This window comes from Toxorhynchites rutilus, chromosome 3 (genome assembly GCF_029784135.1).
Source record: "Toxorhynchites rutilus septentrionalis strain SRP chromosome 3, ASM2978413v1, whole genome shotgun sequence".
NCBI lineage: Eukaryota > Metazoa > Arthropoda > Insecta > Diptera > Culicidae > Toxorhynchites > Toxorhynchites rutilus.
The window spans coordinates 32,905,799-32,925,311 of record NC_073746.1 but is presented as its reverse complement, the minus strand read 5'-3'; the positions used below and the strand labels follow the sequence as shown (position 1 = coordinate 32,925,311).

At 37.8% G+C, this 19,513-nt stretch overlaps 1 protein-coding gene across 1 annotated transcript in view; it reads left to right on the top strand.

Moving 5' to 3' along the window:
• The first annotated feature begins 14,057 nt into the window (after positions 1–14,057).
• The window catches only part of LOC129773006 (uncharacterized), a 46,263-nt gene continuing 40,807 nt past the window's right edge, over positions 14,058–19,513 (top strand). The window contains exon 1 of the mRNA XM_055776553.1: positions 14,058–16,115. Within this exon, the coding sequence (XP_055632528.1) occupies positions 14,058–16,115 (2,058 nt within the window). The remainder of the gene's footprint in view (positions 16,116–19,513) is intronic.

The following is a 19,513-nucleotide window of genomic DNA, read 5'->3' as shown; positions in this document are numbered from 1 at the left end:
ATTTTCGTCCTTCGCGAGCTATCGGTTCCCTTTCTACTAACATTAGAATAAGTTAAATTGTAAATACATGTTAGATGTAAGGATCGTTTTAAGAATTGAGTGTGAAGTGTGAGTGTGAATGAGAATGTGAATGTAAATATGAGTGTGAGTGTGAGCATTGTTACAATCTCCTTACATTCCATCCTTTTCCTAATGAAGATTTGACACCCTTCTAAACTCGAATCGACGGCGAGTATTCGGTTTCCTATCACTTTCCACGAAATTCTGAAAAACACTATATCGGTTTGGCACGGAATGACTGTATATGTGTGTTTCGTCAAAATGACGCGTGTTCGTAAAAATAGGTATAGGGGAGATGGGGGTAAGACGGACATGTTAAGGAAAACTTCAATTGTATCTTTGGAAACTCATGTTTTCAAAAATTCAAAAGCAGTTTCTTACAGTTGAATATACTGGTTTCTGAAATAACTGGCCAAATGTTTTATAAAAATGGGTTTTTCCATGTTTTTTTACTGAAATTCAAACAAGCCGAAAAGTAGAACATTTTTATCGGTGCGGGTATAATGAACATGTAGTGGGGGGTATATGGACAGGTTCATAATGTACGAAATATAAACAAAAAGAGAAAGCAATATAAAAAAAGAGTTCAATATTCTTCCCTTCACTTTCTATCATGCATTGGATGTGCTTATGGATGTGACTGTCCATTTCAACCCCCCAAGTGCAATTATTTCAATAATTTAAATTTATCACATACGAATGAATTCACTTTTCCGTACATACCTAATGCCGCTTCTTTGTCAACTAACAAACCGAAATATAACCATCAGCGAATTCAATTTTGCAATTAAACAACTCAAAATGCTTAATATCGAAGCCGCAAAAGTTACATCCACACGCGAAATCATGTTCGATTTTCGGTTTTTGTTTCTCTATTCCACTTTTGATCAGTATTCATTGTCATAGGATGGTTTAAATATTATAGAATAGCATGTAGAAGGGTTCCCCATCAACAGAAATTTGAAATTCATAATACAACTATACAAATCAACCACCTGTCCATTATACCCCCATAGTCCGTCTTAACGGCGGCTCCCCTATAAGAAACGTCCGTAAACCAATTGTTGGAAAAGGAATGGAGGCGAATTTCAAAAAATGACCTATGCTCAATGGTGCCCTGTTGTTTTATAAAAAAAAATGAGGAAATTACATAAATTCGTGATTTTTTTCTGTTCAAAAATATTAAAAACTAAAGCATTGAAATTAGCACAATGGATCAGACAAAACGTAACTGAATTTTACTTTTTGAGTTTTAAGTTATATCTATTCCACTTGTTGTTTTCCGAAATATCTTCCATTCAATATCAGATTATTGTATACAATAGCCTCCGATTGTCCACTTCTGCACCTCTCCTAATGAAACAGTGTTCACCAGTTGCTTCCAAATCATCCCAACATTCACTTCTCTCACACCAGTTGCCCCTAATAACAGCTAAACCGCACCGGGAAGGAGTAGCATTTGCTAAAAGCCCAACCATAGTGCTAATACTATTCTAAACATTCCCCTGGTAGAACATCATCGTATAAATTTCCGAGCAACCGGACAGCAACCAGCGATCCGCTTCCACAAAAGTGGAGAAACTCCCAGGCAGCGCCGGACCAACCTGCGAGACGATGGATACACGATGCAGATCGGCAGTGGGCGGCAGGCGACGCAAAAAGGTGCGCCCGATATTTACGACCATTGTGTTTGCCCGAGAAAACTCTTCCGACATTTTAATTGGCTCCATCTCCAAACTGTATCCGGTCGAGTCGGTTGTTTTGTTTCTCGAAAGTGGATTACGGCGAAGGCGACACGGGATGGCAAGCGAGGATATATCGGATATTCTGCCGATAGAAAGTACAGTGTTGGGCAAAATAGAGTTGACGATGGTGTGCTTGGCATATTGAGTATTTGCACTGTGCTACTGTTGTGGTTTACTATTCATATGTAGAGGAAATCAGGGTAACACCGACACCCCCTGATTTTTCCAGTAAAAACAATTTTATACAAATTTGTCGATGTCTCCTGTACACACTTGTCATCTCTTACGTTTCGAATCACTCTACAGCTGCGGAAGTCGATTTACTGTCGAAACAAACAACAAAAAAGAACCAGTCATCAAACAGGAGACAGTCCTTGTAGTATTACGCTAGTGGAATTTAGATTTTTTAGTCGGAAAATTTAGGATTTTTCAAAATTCGATACTTTTTTGAGCCTAATTCATTAAATTCATTTATTTTTCAGTGTATTTTATGAAACAGTAGAAGGTTTTGTTACTTATAGATGCTCAAAAATTTTGTCTTAGAGTCTATTCGGGGTGAAACCAACTTCTTCAGACAGGGTAAAACCGGCACCTGGTTTGTGTTTCACTGATAGGAAAAATGCGTTCTTACTTTTTGTAGGAGCCTTGTGTTTATATTTGGAAGATAAAACCAACGTTGTTCTGTCAACAAAAAAGCCTGCCAGAGCTCATGGTATCCCTTCGTTACCACGACCCAATCATGACCCCAATTGATAGTCAGCCAATTCCAGGCGAAAGGTTATTCTTAAGAACTGGCGCCAAAATCTTGAATCGGCTTCGACTAACTGCACGATTAGCTTTTATAGAATCGTTGTCAGCTGAGTTATGGGTAGTTATCACTTGTTGCTTTTACAGTAATGCTTTTTCAATTAATTTATTTCATAAAACGACTCCACGACGTCACAAAATGAATGCCCTGAAAAATGTTTTTTTTTTTCTGGACTTTAATGTTTTTGTGTCCTTCATGCTGAGGAGCAAAACAAAATGTTTTGATGCTTATATAGAAATATGAGATTCGTATTCCATGTTTAAAAAAAACACGACAATAATAAGCAGATGAATTTGAAAAAAAAACTTTTGATTTTTCAAAGATCGATTCTTTGGTTGCGATTTAATCAGTGGATCGATCCCTACGCCGTTTGGAAAATCTATTCGACAAGATCGATCTTTTTATAAAGATCGCCCAATCCTAACCCAAATATGTATGGTTGACGTAACCATCAGCGCAAATCAGTGATGGAAAATGCTTTTGTCTTGTTTCTAGCAGCATAATCATTACTACGAACAATTTAAATTGAACATGCTGATAATAAATAATAACGGTCAAAAGTGGGCAACAGGAGTTTTGAAATTTTTGATATTTTAATTGAATTGAAAAACTCAGTTAACGCTTACGTCAACCATTCCTTTTTTTTTTTGGGCAGCATAGGCGCTACGTAGCAGCTACATTTATTCCACCTCTTGAAATACCCTATCAGAGCATCCAGATATTCCTGAACTATGCATGCAAGAGCACGTATAACGTAGGATCTATAGTGAAAAACGTACTTTTTCGTTTATTTCACGCCATCCTCAAAAGCTTCGAGATAAAAATTTGAAAAGAATACTGATATACTGTGTATCTTATTACGTTGTATCAAAAAAAATATCAAAAAGAAATTTATCAAAAAATTGAAGTACTAAAAAATATATTGAAAAATTGAAATTTTTTTTTGGGATTTAGAAATTCAGTACTACTCTAATTCATATTTAAATGTGTTCCTACGGCTTTCTTAGATATGTGTTATGTTTTTCAGATTTTTTCAGTGTTGTGCGGCACAAAAAATTTTTTTTTATATTTCCAAAGGGTCTGGCTGGGTAAGGGAGTAAAAAGTGCCCCCAACCCAAATCACCAGCTGTATGGAAAATATTGTATAGAACATTTTGGCAGGAGTACCATATATTTGAGTCCTTATATGGTACACCACAGGATCTATGGTGATAAATGCAACTTCTCGTTTTTTTTTTCACGCCATTCTCAATAGCTTTGAGACAAAAATATGGAAAAAATACTGAAAGTACATCTTACTAAAGTGTATCGATCAATATTTTCAAACAATTTCTTCATGTTAAAAAAAACAAATATTTTAATTTTAAGCTAAATTTTATTTTATTTTTCATTCTGAGATTCAGTACTACTCTAGTTCGTATTCAAATTTATTCCTACGTCTATTTTAGGTATATGTGATTTTTTTTCAGAATTTTAGAATGTTTCTCGTGGTACAAAAAAAAATTATATATATTTTCAGGCATTTCGAAATTTTGAAAAAAAAATTACTTTTAGACCCACTTTTGCTCTAATTTTTATTTAAATGCATTCGTATTTTAGTTTATTTTGAATTTAGAGACCCAGTACTGCTCTGATATTTATTTAAATTTTTTTTTAAATTTTAATCTTACATTTGAAAACCACGAATACAAGAAAATAATCGATTTTAAGAAAATGAAAATAATAATGCAGACTATGAACAAAATCATGTTTGTGTCTCGCAATGCTCTCAAAAATTCAGGAAAAACTTGCACCCCATGTAGAAAAAAAGATACATACGAACGCATTTAAATTAAATTGGAACAGGAGCGGGTCTCAAAGTTATATTTTTTTTTTAAATTTCGAAATGCCAAAAAATATATTAAAATTTTTTGTACCGCATATTTAATTTTTTTTATTGTTACATTTTTTGATGAAAAAATTGTTTAAAGATATTTATCGATACACCTTAGTAAGATGTACTTTGAGTATTTTTTCCATATTTTCATCTCAAAGCTATTGCGAATGGCGTGAAAAAAACGAGAAGGTGCATTTTTCACCATAGATCCTATGGTGTACCATGTAAGGACCCAAATATATGGTAATACTGCCAAAATGTTTTATTTAGTACCCTATACAATGTTTTCCATACAGCTGGTGATTTGATTTGGACGCACTTTTTACTCCCTTACCCAGCCAGACCCTTTGGAAATATAAAAAAAAAATAGATTTTTGTACCGCGCAACACTGAAAGAATCCGAAAAAAAATCACACATATCTAGAAAAGCCGTAGGAACACATCAAAAACCGACCATGTCCATTGTATTTACTGGCCCATAAAAATGTCCTGTGCAAAGTTTAAGCTTAATCGGACATGATTTAGAGGTGCCTCAAAGCTCTCAAAGTTTTGAGTTTTTGATCCTCGAAAATCTTCCAAGGGAGGGGGTTTGGAATATCGATTTTTTTTTTGTTTCAATGCCAAATGACTTGACAATGCACAATGGTCCAGGAGGTGCATTTAAGTGGAAATTAGCTAGAGCTCGACGGTTATTCTCTAGACCAAAACTGTCTTCGACGAAGTTGTTACATATGATAGAGCGCTCATTTTTATGTTACCAAAATTAGGGTGACTACAATTTTCGATGGAATAAAAAATACAACTTTCTTCTCTTTAAAGATAGAGGTAAACATAGTTCGACAATGTTGTAGCCCCAGTTATTTGAGACATCTTTAGAACAAAGCTTTTTTCCTATCTCTTGAAATAACTGATGTAGCGCCTTATTTCTAAATTGCGTTATCACCACGAAAAAAACTGTTTTTTGCTCTAACTTTTACATTTCAATTTCTACATGCAAACTGTCTTCGAAGGACTTTTAGAACAAACTAATACAAACATTTTGCAATGCGGGCTTATCAATATCTCAGTGTACTTTTTATTACGACTACCACTGTACATAACGGAAACGAAACGATAGTGCAGCACAAATTGGCTCTCGCAGAAGCAGGCACTTGTTCAGTTTGCTGTTCTGGATACTTTTCCAGCTGTTAAGGACGGCGCATATCTCGGCCGACACGAAGTACACACATGAATACGAGAAGCTTTTAACGGATGGCCGGCAGGACACTCACAGAAGGCACATCTTTAGGTGCACTTTGTCACATGGTTATGGTCACATTGTCGCAGCTATTAGAGGATACGAACGTACTAAATGTATTCTTCACTTCGTAGCAACTGTTCTTCTCGCGTAGATGTTTCAAGGGATTCTGTATGGATAAATAGTAAACTGCATTCATTTTGATGTGGGAAAAAGAAAAATGCTCCCAAAACTGCCAATGATTTAATTATTCATGATCAGTAAACGTCTGTGATTCTCAACGCTGTGCAACGCCCGACTTTCACAGCTTCGATAATCTACCCTTAATCATCCCACCACGGGAGGAACCAATCACTGGTTTTATCTATTACGATGGCGATGAGACGGAAGTGAACGACAGACGAAAGCAGCGGTTGTCCCGAGTCTGTGGTATGATTAATGAATGTTTGCAAAGGACTTTCCGATACGGCGTCTGCCGGGGGAACTATATCCCGTTGTTGTTTTGTGCTAATTACTAATTGATTGACGCCCAGAAGTTGTCATGAATAATTAAATTCTGTGCTAAGGGATGTGCTCCAGAGCGATCAAGCAGGAAGTCAAATTAAATTGAACACTAGGCTTTTGTGGTATACCATGCCATGTTCTGATGAACTATTGTATTTAATAACAATAATATTTCATGTTCGATGGTAAGAATGTGATTGATGTTTCATACAACCATTCTCAATTAACAACCTTAGAATATCATTCAATTCAATTCTTGTCAATCATTCAAAATCAATCATTCAATTCAATTCTTGTTATTCATCAAACACTAGATTTTTATTTCAGTCCAGTAATTCATAAAGCCAACATTTTAAATAAAATGACGCCAATATATTATTGTTATTGAAAAAACACCAAAGACAAGAGACAAAATACTATGCGTTCGGATTAACCATTCCGATATTATTCATAGAAGCTTCTTAAGATAATACAATGAATATGTCCGTAGTTATAAAACTAGTTATAAAAACTCTCTCTGACAAAGAAAATTACAATTTATTATTTAATTTAATATGAGCCTCCACCTTCTCAACATCACATTACTTCAATGATTTCTTATAGCGCCTTATTGAATTTCAGATAACACACTCTTACCACGAAGTAGGAAATATGAGTGTACCAGTGCAAGTCAAAACACCAAAACAAAAATCGAACGTAAAGTTCCTAGCACTAACCCACTAAAATAACAAAATAATACGAATGCATAGTTATAAACCATCATTTCTACTCTCGACTCGGAGTGTGTCGATCACATCAGATGGAGGTATCAACTGAATAACCAGGAGAGTAAAATACTACGAACGTTTGCCGATATGCGCATGTCCTTACGACAGCAGCGCCACTTTATCAGCTGTGCTCGAAATGGAAACCAAATTTGTTTCAAATCCAGAATGCGTTACTATCTGCAAAAATCTCGAACCTAAAGTACGGTTCCATGTATATTTTCCTTTGTCGACATTGTCTGTACAGAAGTATAATGGTCTATGATAATCGTGAAATATGACCATCAATTTGTGTGAGGAACAAAAATTAAAATGTTAGAAGTGTCTCAGGCTAAGAAAACTGTTGGACAATTCCAGGTGAAAAAAAAAACTAGAAAACATAATCCAATAGGACAAATTTGCCTTCAATACTACGTTCATTAAATTAAAATAATTTCCAAAATGGATGGAAGCTTGACGTAGGACTTTGATTATTTGGAAAACTGCTTTTGAATTGTGTTTTTTAACTGTATAGAAATCGGTAAATTTAACTCATTCGATACTCCAAATGGTGGTGCCGAATTGAACTTCAAACGGAAACGGAGTTGTAGTAGCAACAAAATGATTTTACAATTACTTTTCTAAAACTATATTGACTTGAAAGAGCCATGATACAGAACCAGAACTGCATCTTGGGGACTGTTTCGGAAGATATCAACCGAATGTAAATGATAAAATATGATTTGCATAAAAACATCACATTAAAACACATCGTTCAGAAAATTCATATCTAAAGTTCGAAAAAAGTCTTACACGTCCTGCGTCACAAAAATAATTAGTTTGGCGTCTTCCGCCATTTATCTTTCTGTTTGAACATACGGTACTGTTCGTATCACATACTCTATGATACATGAGGGCGACATCAATTACGAGAAACCCGTTCGTTACCCTATAAAGAGCGAATCCAGGAAAAGCATCACAGGAGGCGATATGTGAAAATTATTGTTAGCCGTAGCTATAGTATCAGAGTTTGAATAGACTAGACGTAAAAATAAAATCGTGTTCAGTTAGAATAGAAGCGAGTTCAAAAAAAACCGAAAACCTACAAGCCAATCAAGACATTGAAGAACCCCTGCATACAGTGGCGTCGATTCTCCGCCATTCCACTCCAGCATCCACCCGTTATCGAATATATGGTCCTTCGAGCCGGATAGACGTCGAGAAGGTTCCGTCTATCCAGCCTTCCGGTTCTTTTATGACCCTTGAGAAGCATTTTCATCAGCAACAGTTACACCACGGTGTTCAACAGGAAAATTACATGTATATATATATATATATATATATATATATATATATATATATATATATATATATATATAACGCAAGCAACATCATTTTCCCCACAGCAACAGAACCGATCACTGTGGAACAGTTTATCGGTAGCATCAATTCGCAAACGCAAGCGAAACAACAATTTAGGACACCAACGTAAAACACCGATTCGGACTCTGTACCTGACGCGACAACGGACTGGATAGAATGTGCAGCGTAAGGGCTTTAGGTAAATGGCTAGGCTTCATGATGTAAAATTGACAATAATAAAATCAGTCTAACTTGTGCTCTCTGTGAAACCGGTCTTTCCTTTCTTTTTAAAAACTCTTCGACATCCTCATGTAACTTAATTGGCGCAGTCGGTAGGATCGCTCGTTCAAGTATTCACGCGTAGATCCAATTCGCGAAAGTGATTTCCCGCGCGAACGAATATCGAGTGGCTGACGATTGGAGAACTACAACGGACGCACGAGTGATACCTTTTTATCAAGTAAGTAATTAGATCTTAGTCAAATTAACAATCATTTAATCGGAGTGGTACAAAGCTTACCTGAAACAAAAAAATCTGTATCCACATCCATAAAATATAACAAAAAACTACTAATTCAGAGAGACGAGCCCGGGTAACACCGTAAGCGACTCTTTTTATATCACAAAAGTGAACTACTAATCTAAAACAAAAACAAACGTTAAATCAGAAAAAAAAAACTAGCTAATCTAACAAGAGTGATTTAAGTTTTACCTTGGAGTGCTTTGTGAATAATCGCGAAAACAATGAACCCAAACAGTTTTAACATATCCCCTGAATTACCGAGGAGCAATACCTCAGCACATGAGGAAAATTTAAATGAACACGAAGAAGCCGCCAGAATTGCTCAAACAGCGGTAATGTTCGACAAGGCGGAGAAAATCCTAAAGGCGATGCAAACGCCCCAGGCAATCCGCGAATTGCCGCAATTCGACGGTAACCCCGTCAAATTACACTGCTTCATTAGAGCAGTGGAAAATCTGTTGCCCTTTTTAGAAACTCTTAAAGGGACACCCTTCGAGCAAGTATGGCTTCAATCCATACGCTCGAAAGTAACCGGAGATGCGGACCGAGTTTTAGAAACATACGGGACACCGCTAATCTGGGAAGAAATTAAAGCTAACCTGATAGCTTACTATAACGACAAGCGCGATTCTGTCACGCTTACCCGCGAATTGTTCCAACTGCAACAAGCTGGAACAATAGAAGATTTTTATAGTTCGGTTCATCAATTGCTTTCGCTTTTGATAAACCATACAAATATTTCAACATTCGATCTCAACTTGAGAACGGACAGAATCTCGACACACCAGGAGAATGCTCTTCAAGTGTTTTTAGCAGGACTAAAAGAGCCCATCGGCGGGAACGTAAGAGCCCGCCAACCAAAAAAATTAAAAGAAGTTTTCGATGCTTCTATTGAAGAGAGAAACTATCAAAATAAATGCGGTCTTAATAAGATGGAAACTACAAATCGATTCCAAAAACCGATTGTTGTAGCACCACCTCCCCCACCAAGGCAAAAGAACTGGAATAATTTTAATCATTACCAAAGAGCCCAGTATCAGCCTCAAACGAATCATTTTAATCCACAGCAAAATTTTTCGAGATTACAAATGAATCCTTTTAATCAACGGCAAAATTTTCAAAGACCTCAAATGAATCAATTCCACACACCTTACCAACAACATCAGAACCAAAGCTTTCTAAATCAACCGCAAGTTCCTCCGCGAAACGTATTCGCCCCAAGACCAGTTCAGATGCCGAAGCCTACTCCCATGGATGTAGACCCTTCAATAAGATCTAATAAAATAAACTATATGAATAGACCTCGGAGAGCAATCAATTACCACGAAGGCACAAATATGTCTGATCCTTACGGCCCGTACGAAGGACCAAATTGTGAATACGAAACCTATGATGAAGAAAATTATGAGCAGGATAATTATCACAATGAATCGATGGCTAGTACATCTTTTCAACCTGTGGTAACCAATCAGGAAGAGAGTGTCGAAGAAAATACCACTTACACTGATGAACTGAATTTTCAGATAATTACGGCCCAAGAAAGTCCTCCGTAAACAATTTTATACCGTACATACAAATCAATACCACTAAAGGACCACTGAAGTTTTTGATCGATACGGGAGCGAACAAAAACTACATTAGTCCGAAACATGTCAATTTGGACAAATGCAAGTTCACCAAACCTGTAAAGGTAACGAACGTTAATGGTTCGCAAAATATAGATCAATTCGTAAATTTCAACCCCTTTTCCACAATACCAGGATCAAAAAAACAAATATTTTACATATTCGACTTCCACAAATTTTTCGATGGTCTCATAGGATACGAGACCTTACGTGAACTAAAAGTCAACATATTAACAGATCAAAATGAGTTGAAATTCCCCACTGGCGTACTGAAAATGTTTCGAAAATATCCAAATTCGGCAATAATCCAGTTAAATTCCAATGAGACAAAAATTGTGAATTTACCAACTATCATCAATAATGGAGAATTTTATTTGGAAGATGACATCTTTCTCTCTAAGGACATTATCATACACTCTGGTATCTACAATTCAAAAGATAGCCATGCTTTTTTCACTGTATCAAACATATCAAAAAGCCTTTAGATTTAATACATCTAGATATATTCTTAAAACAACCTAATATATTCCTTTCCTTTTTAGATAAATTCTCGAGATACGCTACATTGATTCCCATCAAATCTAGGAACATTCAAGATGTACGTAAAGGATTAACTAAATACTTTTCCATTTATGGTACCCCAAATTTGATCGTTACTGACAACGAACCTTCAATGAAATCCATCGAAATTAAAACTCTTCTGGAAAACTTAAAAATAGACATCCATTTCACTCCTCCAAACCATAGTTCAAGTAATGGTACAGTGGAGAGGTTTCACTCAACTTTGGGCGAAATCTATCGTTGTACTAAGCCTAATTATCCCGACATAAACGAAAAAGAAGTTTTTAGAATAGCTTGCACCATATACAACAACACAGTCCACTCTACCACAAAAACCAAACCCCGGGAAATATTCTACGGAATAAGGGATGGAGAGGAAAGGCCTCTTGATATGGAAAAGATTTTAGAAAACAGAAACAAATTCTACAATGAAATTATTGTACAATCAGATAAAAATAAAAATAAAAATTTGGGTTACCATAATAAGAAGAGAGAACACCCACCGGTTCTTCGAGAGGAAGAAACCGTATATAATAGAAGACAAGGAATAAGGAACAAAGGAAAAGAAATGTATTTCCCAGTCAAAGTTGTCCAAGATAAAGGTAGAACGTTTCTGGACCACTCTGGCAGAGAAATACACAAAGAAAATATTCGGCGAAAATGAAACCATACAAATTATTTTTCTAAATTATAGATGTTGCGGAGCCAACTTCTAAAACTAATTACGCTGACGTTCATCACGACCTCATCATCGAGAACGATACAAATACATGACCCGACCAGAAACCCAGGACTAGTGACGTTACAGACCGGAAACGTACTAATTAAGACTGGACGTCACAGGATATATCACACAATAGACTTGGAAGACTATAGACCATTACTAAACAACATCGCTATCACTATCGACGGACTTAAAATATTCACAGACTTCAGCGACGTTTATATCACATTACAGTCCAAATTTAAGAAAGCCCAAAACACGTATATGAAATTGTTACCAAATAGAAGAAACAAGAGAGGAGCATTCAATTTTCTAGGCTCAGCCATAAAGGCGATTACAAGCAATTTAGATGAAGAAGATCGAATCCAAATAGATAACGATATAAATGACTTAAAACGAGGCAACCAAGAACTTATAAGACAAAATAATATTCAAGTAACTATCAACAAACATCTAGGAAAACGTATAAACAAATTAATAGATTCCGTTAATGAACAACAAAGAATAATCAAGCAACAAATTATATCAGCCAGACAATCTCTAATCACCAACAAACTTGTCAATCAAAATTTCACAGCAATCCGACAGGCATTTAAAATTTCTTATCATGTCGACCTAATACAAGAACACCTAGACTCAATTTTCGAAGTTATACAACTTGCAAAAATAAATATCATTTCTAAGAATTTTCTAGAAGCAGAAGAACTAAAGTTTATCTCAGATAAGTTAGAAGAACAAAATATTACCATTCTACATCCAGACCAAGCATACGATTACCTAGACATCAGAGCCCTCTTCAAGGAATCCATCCTCTACTTCATCATCAGCGTCCCGCAGATTTTACCACATCCATTCACCAGTCTTCTCCTAGAACCCAATCAAAAGGGAGTTTGATGATTTGACCAATCAACGGTCAAATCATCAAACTCCCTTGGCATAAAGCAGCAATCTACGGAAACTCCACCTATTTCATCAAAGGCAGTTGCCAAAGTATCGGCGAAAATTCCATTTGCGAAGAAGATAAATTAGACGATACCTCAGACGACAGATGCTTCTCCAAAATCATACGAGGCTCCCCAGGAAAATGCACCTTTACGAACTATCGGAATACAACCAACATAAAACGATTGACAGACAACCATATCATCATCATAATCACAACAGTCACACTATCAAGCGACTGTCTACATAACAACAGAGTTTTAACAGGAACGATGCTGTTGTTTTTCGAGAACTGTACAATCTCACTGAACAACAAAACTTTTAGCTCCATTACGTTTCCATCGAGAATTATCCCAACAATAGTGCCTCTGGATGGCGTGAAAATTGAACAAAACGAATTCGAGCAGAACCTGGACTTTCACACATTAAAGAAATTACATTTCCAAAACCGAGAACAACTGGAGATAATTAAAACCCGATATTTCATCCAAACATCAACAAGTTTGGGCCTCTCATCTATATGCTTCATTATAGGCTTGATCGTCATAGTTTACCATTGGTACCAGAAGAAAAGTCACCCAATGAAGAAAAACCAAACATCAGTTCAGCAGACAACCATCATCCCAACACAATTGTATCGGGACGATCCAAACTTGATGAGGGAGTAGTTAACGCAAGCAACATCATTTTCCCCACAGCAACAGAACCGATCACTGTGGAACAGTTTATCGGTAGCATCAATTCGCAAACGCAAGCGAAACAACAATTTAGGACACCAACGTAAAACACCGATTCGGACTCTGTACCTGACGCGACAACGGACTGGATAGAATGTGCAGCGTAAGGGCTTTAGGTAAATGGCTAGGCTTCATGATGTAAAATTGACAATAATAAAATCAGTCTAACTTGTACTCCCGGCGAAACCGGTCTTTCCTTTTTAAAAACTCTTCGATATCCTCATGTAACTTAATTTATATATATATATATATATATATATATATATATATATATATATATATATATATATATATATATATATATATATATATATATATATATATATATATATATATATATATATATATATATATATATATATATATATATATATATATATATATATATATATATATATATATATATATATATATATATATATATATATATATATATATATATATATATATATATATATATATATATATATTCAAGGCATTACCCCAACCTTGACAAGAACTTTTCTCCGTATTCCACGATGTCGACGGGAGCCGAACGAAAACTCCGCGGTGGACCGAGTTCAATTCAGTGCAGGCCGAGTTGGAGACTTTGGAAGACACGGATGAAGCCATGGATGCGTATCTGAGCGATCGCACCGAGTTCGAAAAACGTTATTACCGCACAAAAGGTATACTAATGCAATTTAACAACGTATCATCTCGTCAACAACACATGCAAAACCCACAACGTGAATCCCCGAGCCAAATGAGCTGCATAAAACTGCCGGATGTTAAATTACCCGTATTCAATGGACAGTTCGAAAGTTGGCTAAATTTCCACGATTTATTTGATTCGCTCGTCCACTCTTCAACGAATCTATCAACCATCCAGAAATTTTACTATCTACGGTCTTCTCTGGCTGGTGAAGCGTTAAAGGTAATTCAAACAATACCTATAACAAGTGATCAGTATGCTGTTGCATGGAAGATGCTCGTTGACCACTTTTCAAACCCTCGGCGTCTGAAGCGTATATACGTTCAATCATTGTTTGAATTTTCCACTATACGAAGAGAAAATGCATCGGAGTTATATTCACTTGTAGAAAAATTTGAAACCAGCGTAAGAGTGTTGAAGCAGCTAGGTGAACACACCGAATATTGGGATGTACTTCTGATTCATCTGCTAAGTACGCGGCTAGATCCTGTCAGCAGAAGAGACTGGGAAGAATATGCGGAAACGCTTGAAAATGTCACTTTCGATGAAATCGTTCAATTCTTACAACGTCGAGTCAATGTACTGCAGTCAGTCGTTATTAAACCTGCTGAAGTACAACAATTTAACGTGAAAAAGAACTGCATTCAACGGTCGGGAAACATCGGAACATTCCAGAATGCAGCACGTGAATGTACAGCTTGTTCGGGTCAACACTCTCTTTATCAATGTAGCGCACTTTCCAAAATGTCCGCAGAAGAGAAGGAGCAATTTATTCGACGTAACCAACTTTGCCGTAATTGCATGCGTCGTGGTCATGTTCTGAAAGAGTGTCCATCAGAAAGCAACTGCCGCAAGTGTGGAGGACGACATCACACTCTGTTGTGTTCCGCTCAAAGATCAGTTAATTCAAAACAAACAGCTTCAATTCAGCAATCGCCAGTTATTAATCAACCCAGTTACTCGAAGGGTAACGAATATACCGTATCATCAACGCCGGTAGTACATACAGGAATCACGAATTTTACAAGAAATGATAGAACTAGTCATAGGGTGTTATTAGCCACAGCAATCGTCCTGTTAGTCGACGACAACGGTGTAGAGCATCCTGTTCGAGCCCTGCTTGACTCTGGCAGTGAGTGCTGCTTCGTTACAGAACGTGTGAGTCAGCGGATGTACATACATCGCAAAAAGGTGAATCTTCCAATCGCAGGAATAGGACAATCCTCAACGCAAGTACGGTTTATGATCCGGTCGATGCTCAAATCCCGACATAGCAACTATACTGCTGAGATTGATTTTTACGTTCTTCCGCGGGTTACTGTAGACTTGCCTTGCATCTCAGTAGACATATCAACATGGAAGTTTCCAACCGGAATTCAACTAGCCGACCCTTCGTTTTATGAATCGAGTAACATTGATGTAGTTATAGGAGCAGAGATATTTTTCGATATTTTCAAACCATCGGGACGACTATCATTGGGCAACTCATTACCATGGCTGATAAATTCAACGTTTGGATGGATAGTCTCCGGCAACACACATCAAAAACATGCGAATACATCATTTACCTGTAACATTGCCACTACAGCCGATTTGCATCGTGATATGGAACGATTTTGGGCCATCGAGGAAGATTCGATGAAAGCTTTTTCACCTCAAGAAACCGCATGCGAAAGTTATTTCACAGAAACAACAATCCGGGAACCAGATGGTCGATACACGGTTCGCCTTCCGTTCAAAAAGGAAATTGTTCACAACCTAGCGGATAACAAACAGACAGCACTACGCCGCTTCCGTCACATTGAAAACCGTCTCAATCGGAACTCGAGTCTTGCCATGGAATACCGAGATTTCATGGAAGAGTATTTGTGGCTTGGTCATATGCAAGCAATCAGTGAAAGCCAAATCACTACACAGTCATCACACTTTCTACCGCATCATCCAGTCATTCGAGAAGATCACACAACGACGAAGGTTCGTGTCGTGTTTGACGCATCATGTAAGAGCTCAACTGGATTATCTTTGAATGATGCTCTTGAAGTTGGACCGATAATTCAGGACGATCTACGTTCTATAGTTATGAGATCTCGATTACACCCAGTTTTGTTGATTGCAGACATAACAAAAATGTTTCGTCAAATTAATCTGCATCCAGATGATACCCAATATCAACGTATATTTTGGCGATCTTCATCATCTGAACCACTTCAAATATTCGAATTGAAGACCGTCACATATGGCACTGCATCGGCACCATATCTTGCCACTCGTGTTCTCAAACAATTAGCGATAGTCGAAGAACATAATTATCCATTAGCAGCGAGAGCCACGTTTAATGATTTTTATATGGACGATTTTGTTTCCGGTGCAAACACCATTCACGAGGCAATCGAACTTCAAGACTAGATGGATTGCATGTTCAGATCAGCGGGCATGCAACTTCGTAAATGGGCGTGTAACTCTCCAGAAGTTTTAAGAAATGTACCTGATAACAATCGAGCATTGGAATCAACCGTCGAGCTTGATAAAGATTAATCGATTAAAACTTTGGGCTTACATTGGGAACCCATAACTGACCGGTTGAAATACGTAATACAACTAGTAGCCATCGATAGTACACAACCAATAACAAAACGTACAACGCTCTCTTGCATCGCGCGGATATTTGATCCGCTAGGTTTGGTGGGTCCGATAGTAGTAACCGCGAAAATATTTATGCAAATTTTATGGAGTCTCAAAGAAGAAAACGGGAAGACGTATGATTGGGATTGTGAGTTACCTGCAGAAATTAGAAACCGATGGAACACCTTCTACATACAATTGTATCGACTAAATGAATTGCGCATCGAACGTCAAGTTCTGCTTCCAAATGCAACTTCTGTAGAAATGCACATTTTCTCTGACGCTTCTGAGCACGCCTATGGGGCGTGCGTGTACTTACGAACAACGAACAGCTCAGGTGAAATCAAGGTGGCACTTCATAGGTCACGATCCAAGGTATCGCCACTGAAACAATTAAGTATCCCTCGTTTGGAATTGTGTGCCGCTTTACTTGCCGCCGAATTGTATACCAAGGTAGCGGATTCCTTACGTTTGAGGATAATGACGAATTTCTGGGTAGATTCAACTACTGTTCTAAGCTAGTTAAAATGTACTCCTTCTACATGGACCACATTTGTCGCTAATAGGGTCTCCAAAATACAACATGCCACCCAAAACTGTAAATGGAATCATGTTGCTGGCAGCGATAACCCTGCTGATATTATTTCGAGAGGACTCTCGACGACTGAATTGCTCACCAGTCAAATCTGGTGGGAAGGTCCACAGTGGTTAGCACAGGACAAGCAACTTTGGCCTACACTAAAAACCGTGAATCTTTCCGATTCACAAATATCCACCGAAATGAGAAAGTGCTCACATTCTATTATTATGAAACAACAATCGTTCGTGGAAACATATATTTCAAGATTCTCAAATTATCAAAAATTATTGCGGATAACAGCGTATTGGAGGAGATACATTTCTATTCTTCGTGAACCAAAGTCTGAAAGAAAAGGCCATACTTTCCTAACAACAGACGAACTTCAAAATGCAGAACTAGCACTTGTGAGATTAGTGCAAATAGAAACCTTTCCCGGGGAATGGAAATCGCTCCAAGAAAATGAAACACTATCCTCAAGCTCATGACTGCGGTGGTTCCGTCCAGTCCTAACTCAAGAAAATGTGATCCGTATCGGTGGTCGATTAAATAATTCAACACAGTCATATGATTCAAAACATCAAGTAATCCTACCGGGAAAACATCCATTCACGACGCTTCTAGTTCGTTGCTATCACGAACGTTTACTCCACGCAGCTGTTCAACTGTTGACTAACACTATACGTTTGCGATTTTGGATAATGGGAGGCCGCAGTATTGCCCGCCGTGTGGTCCATGCATGTATAATATGTTGCCGGGCCAAGCCGAAATTAATCGAACAGTGTATGGCCGATCTACCCACGAAAAGAGTAACCATCTCAAGACCGTTCTCCGTTGTGGGTATCGATTTCTGGGGACCGATCTACTTACAACCTCGTCACCGCCGAGATGCACCAATAAAGGCGTATGTTGCGGTATTTGTTTGCTTCTGTGTCAAGGCCGTGCATCTAGAACGAATTTTGTTGGCGCCGCAAATGAACTCCGAAAACTGATAAGGAGTGAAGAATTCAAGACATCGTTTGCTCGTGAATGTGGTGACAATGAAATTCGCTGGCACTTCAACCCACCTAGAGGATCTCATTTCGGAGGATTATGGGAGGCAGCTATCAACTCAGCCCAGAAGCATTTTGTTCGTGTGTTAGGAGAGAGAAAACTGGCATTCGACGACATGGAAACTCTTTTGACTGAAATCGAATGCTGTTTAAATTCTCGACCACTAACTAAGCTGACAGATGATCCATCGGACCTCGAACCACTTACACCTGGTCATTTCCTGGTTGGCACATCATTGAAATCTGTTCCAGAGTGCAATTTTGAAAATATACCCTTCAATCGACTTTACCAATGGCAGCAAGCACAGAAGATGTTCCAAGATATCTGGAAACGCTGGCAAGCAGAGTATCTATCATGTCTTCAGCCTCGAACAAAATGGTGCAAACCACCCGTGAAACTACAGAAAAACCAACTCGTTCTGATAAAAAACGAAAATACTTCACCGATGCGCTGGCCAACAGCACGCATAGTTGACCTACATCCTGGTAAGGACGGAGTAGTGTGCGTCGTAACACTCAAGACTGCACAAGGCGTACTTACTCGTCCCGTAGCAAAAATCTGTCTACTACCAATAGAAGCACCATCAGCCGAGCTAGCAGAACCGCTCATCAACCAAAAACACGAGGATTCCAACGTGGATCAGTCTACGCAATAAATACAAGGCCCTCAATCTGATGGGTCCAGGTGAGGACCGCTCCAATTAATGTTTTATCTCCAATAGCGCTACTGGTCTTATTTTTTCATGTGAACGAGTCTAACTACGACGAGAGCCACTTCATCACACCAGGAGGAATCAATCTTCAGAAATGGTTATTTCTGCCGGGGCCAGGATGTTCGTATCACATACTCTATGATACATGAGGGCGACATCAATTACGAGAAACCCGTTCGTTACCCTATAAAGAGCGAATCCAGGAAAAGCATCACAGGAGGCGATATGTAAAAATTATTGTTAGCCGTAGCTATAGTATCAGAGTTTGAATAGACTAGACGTAAAAATAAAATCGTGTTCAGTTAGAATAGAAGCGAGTTCAAAAAAAACCGAAAACCTACAAGCCAATCAAGACATTGAAGAACCCCTGCATACAGTGGCGTCGATTCTCCGCCATTCCACTCCAGC